Here is a 4,249-nt window from a genome sequence, read left to right on the forward strand (position 1 = left end):
GTGTGTGTGTGTGTGTGTGTGTGTGTGTGTGTGTGTGTGTGTGTGTGTGTGTGTGTGTGTGTGTGTGTGTGTGTGTGTGTGTGTGTGTGTGTGTGTATATATATATATAATATATATAATATTAAATATATATATATATATTATATTAAAATTCTAGATATATTTAATATGAAATTAGAAAAATTCAGATTAATTTCTTTCAAGTATTAGGTACCTCGATATAAAGTACGATTCGATTAAATTAGAATAATAGTACGGTTTTGAGTCACGTTACTGTGCCAACGTTTGTCCGTGACCTTTCTCGTGAATTTTGGCATTATGTTATCAGCTAAAATGCTACAGAGGGAAAATTAATTACACTTGATCGGTACGATCTCTAAAAGGATATAAAAAGTGGAAATGATTCGAGAGAAGAGGACGGATCATCCTTTTCCATTACCTTCCCATTTCTGTACGACGGTGGGCAAGAGAAAAAAAAAGGGGAGAATGCGGGTCGTCGAGAAACACGGCACTTTCGACAATCTCTGTACACAATTACGGTATGCTGTAGGCATATATCGCTAGCGCGGCATAGGCCGTGTATATACGTTATTCTTGGCGATACCGTTCACGATACCCTGTCGACGATGAGGACTCAACCTGTAGTCTTAGCAACGCTCGACCATACAAATATAACTATTACATGCTGTACGCTTGCGTGAAGCAATCATATTGATATTAATTCTGACATTACTATTACATAAATAAAATTTATTAATAGAAAGAGATATATTTTTTGGATTTTTTTTTGCTTTAACAAGGTCGTAGAGTATGTCTGCAAATTGTGAACCAAAGAGTTTGAAACTAACTTGACATAGCTATATTATCAGCGCCAATTTTGTAATTATTGATGTTTTTTTGCGATAAAAAGTAAAATTTAGTTCTTTAAGAATTACAATATTTGCAAACTACAGAACACGAGACACTTTAGTCATGCGAACAAAGTCAAGAAACAGATCAATGTCACGCGCGTTTACAGAAGAATAAATCGATACATTTATTACCGTGCAAGGTCGTAATGATATATTGTTACATCCGTTGAATGAACTTTCCGTCCCATGGAAAACTTTGATCAAAATTTAAAAAGACGCAGATGTATAATGAAGAAAATATAATCTTGTGCTTTCTCCAAATGCCAAACGAATTGTTTATTCAAATATTTAAGTATTTTATTTGCAATCTGTTGACATCTCACAAAATGCGTAAACTGTAAACAGGTAGGCAAGTTGGCTAATTTTTGGTGTCGATGTGCTGCCAAATTATAATTCTATTTTAAACTAAGATTTATAACGAAAGCTACTCATAGAAGCGTTATTCGCGTGCCTCCAATTAGACATCTTTCGACTTTGTAATATTAATCCTGATCTTAATTATATAATTAATTTGTAAGATGATCCGTGAATACGTATTACGAAAGCTAAAATTCTCTGATACTTCTAACACCGGTCTGCGGTATATCACATCTGAGGTATATCACAAAGGACGAGTATAAATATCCCAACCTCGTCATCACTGCCTCGTTGCATTCTTGTTATCAAATAGGTTTCGTATATGTCAATTTTTCTGAAATTCTAATCTAGAAATCTTATGGTCAATTAAAAAAATTTTAGGTCAGATTCATGAATATCTCTCTGTATTTGTAACGATTAGAAATTGATCTCATTACAAATTAGAATCAGCTTCATCAAAAGGAGAATTCTATTTTGCAAATATTATAAGATCTCAACACCCACTCGCTATTTTTGCCAATCAACAAGGTTTTCCTAGCTCTTAAATTTTCTCCGTTTAGTTATACGAAACTGGCTCAGTGCCGTGAACTGATACGTTTCATCATCTATATAAAAGAAGAAGATTAAATCGTCGAGGGGGAGAATCGACAGGAACACTTATAAGCAGAGCACTATCGTCCAGATGGAACTGAATGAGACGGAAGAGTTGCTCAAGTCTCATCTGCGAGAGAATAATCTTTTGCAAGATGAACCCAGGTCATGGATCGTTGGTCGTTCTCCTCTTGGAGGTCGCGGTATATTTGCCACGCGAGACATACGAGCTGGCGAACTAATCTTCATAGACGTTCCATTGTTAATAGGACCACGATGTTACAACAAGTACTTACCAATGTGCATCGTTTGTTACAAGAACAATTGCGCTCTGTTCCCCTGCGATCACGGCTGCGGTTTGCCGATCTGTTCTACAGAATGCGAAAATTCCACGGTGCATGTCCAAGAGGAATGCCGATTCTTAAGAGAATGGACACCAATTTGCGGTTCTACCTGGTCCAAAGACCTGTTACTCGCAGTAGTGCCAATACGTGCTCTTACATTATCGAAAGATCAGTACAAACTCTTGTATGCTCTTGAGTGTCATACGAATCTTACTCGCAACTATGAGGTACGTTTTTCTTTTATATACAAGATATCACAATCCATTATAAATACAATCCATTTGTACAATCTAACTTTGTAGAAGAATGGAAAATGAATAGTTGAATCTTCGAAATAATATTGTTGCTTTATAAACTATTCAACAAAATTAAAGAATCACTTAAAATCAGCGCTAAAAGAATCAAATTAAAAGATAAGCTTTTTAGCACTGATTTTAAATAATCTTTTAATTTTGTTGAGTGGTGCGTACGGCAATAAATATTATTTTAAAAATTTAGCTATTCATCATATATCTTAGAGAATGTGATTGACATAGTCCTACTCTTATAATTGATATATGTACTTCAACATCAAGTTATCTTGTTTAATCTATAGTGTCTCTTTACAATTTCCTCATATAATATAAAAAAATATCGTATAAAATATAAAATAAAGCAACATGCGTTCATCTTACAACAATCTTACAACATCTTACAATATGCGTTCTTTATTTTTGCCATAGATCGACTTGCTCAAGAAAAACGTAGCCAAACTTCCTAGCGAGGAGCAAATGGAACTTATGAGGCGCACTTGCGGCGTTTTCAATACAAATTCGTTCGAAGTTGTGGTTGTACCTTCACGGGACAAGGACTACACCACGAGTTTACGTGGTCTTTATCCAATGGGAGCATTACAGAATCATTGTTGCGTGCCAAATACCAGGCATCACTTCGACGATCAGCAACGATTGTACGTGAGTGCCGTGCTGCCTATCGCCGCTGGCGAAGAGATCACCATGTCCTATACTGATCTGCTGTGGGATACGTCGAGCAGAAGGCAGTTCTTAAAAGTCACCAAACGTTTCTCCTGCAATTGCAATAGATGCTCCGATCCTCTGGTATGTCAATGTTGCGACAATATCTCGCAACGAAAATTTATACAAAACATTCTTATTTCTCCTAGGAATTCGGTTCTCAACTCAGCACGCTTCTCTGCGCGAAGGATAATTGTTCAGGATGCTTGTTACCTCGTAATCCTCTCAATCATGAATCATCATGGATTTGTGATAAGTGCCAAACCAGTGTAAATTACAGACAGGTAGTATCTAAGAACTGAAATATAACGCTACATTTTTATATGTAATAAAAATAATTGAAATAATCTATAATGATTCTTTCTATAAGAATAAATGTATTTTATATAATTATTAATTTTAGAAAATATAATATTTGCGTATTGATAAGTTCGCGCACATTTGCATTTGCATGAACATATGATTAAAATTACAATATTTCGATAATACCAAAGTTTATCTTGATTTCTTTTAATGAATATGAATTTCGTTGCTTTACAGATCAAATGTATTCATTCAGGATTGAACACATTTATATCCGATGCTATGTATAAAACTCCGCGAGAAATTCTAAGATTTACAGAAGCAGTACTATCGAGATTGGTACCTGCCACTAATTATATCATGATGGATATGAAATATCGTATAATATCTTACTTTGGCAGAGCCCCCAATCTTAAATGGGAAGGTAAGATATACGTAATATTCCATAAATATTATTGTGACATAGAAGCCTTTTACCTTTATGTTGCTCAATATTGCATCATAGTGAAATGTAATTCTTATTGTTGCAGATCTCACGGATACAGAACTTAGAATTAAAAAGACGTATTGTGACGATATACTTTCTGTTTTAGACACTTTGGGTTCTGGAGATTCTATTAAAAAAGGTGATGTAAGAAATGTTTTTCTCCTATATATTAAATTTGTTATGGATGTATTATATATATATATATATATATATATTATATATATATATATATATATATATATA

The 4,249-nt window shown here is 34.3% G+C and overlaps 2 protein-coding genes across 2 annotated transcripts in view; one reads left to right on the forward strand and one right to left on the reverse strand.

The window, feature by feature from the left end:
• The window catches only part of LOC105618657 (protein eyes shut), a 6,824-nt gene extending 6,377 nt beyond the window's left edge, over positions 1-447 (reverse strand). The window contains exon 1 of the mRNA XM_012200184.1: positions 440-447. Within this exon, the coding sequence (XP_012055574.1) occupies positions 440-447 (8 nt within the window). The remainder of the gene's footprint in view (positions 1-439) is intronic.
• Positions 448-1,950: 1,503 nt separating this feature from the next.
• Positions 1,951-4,249, forward strand: part of LOC105618658 — a 4,067-nt gene continuing 1,768 nt past the window's right edge. Inside the window, exons 1-5 of the mRNA XM_012200186.1 lie at positions 1,951-2,430; positions 2,926-3,300; positions 3,366-3,500; positions 3,757-3,943; positions 4,050-4,150. Coding sequence (XP_012055576.1) covers positions 1,951-2,430; positions 2,926-3,300; positions 3,366-3,500; positions 3,757-3,943; positions 4,050-4,150 — 1,278 coding nt within the window. The remainder of the gene's footprint in view (positions 2,431-2,925; positions 3,301-3,365; positions 3,501-3,756; positions 3,944-4,049; positions 4,151-4,249) is intronic.

Source organism: Atta cephalotes (genome assembly GCF_000143395.1).
Source record: "Atta cephalotes unplaced genomic scaffold scaffold00017, whole genome shotgun sequence".
In the NCBI taxonomy this organism is placed as follows: domain Eukaryota; kingdom Metazoa; phylum Arthropoda; class Insecta; order Hymenoptera; family Formicidae; genus Atta; species Atta cephalotes.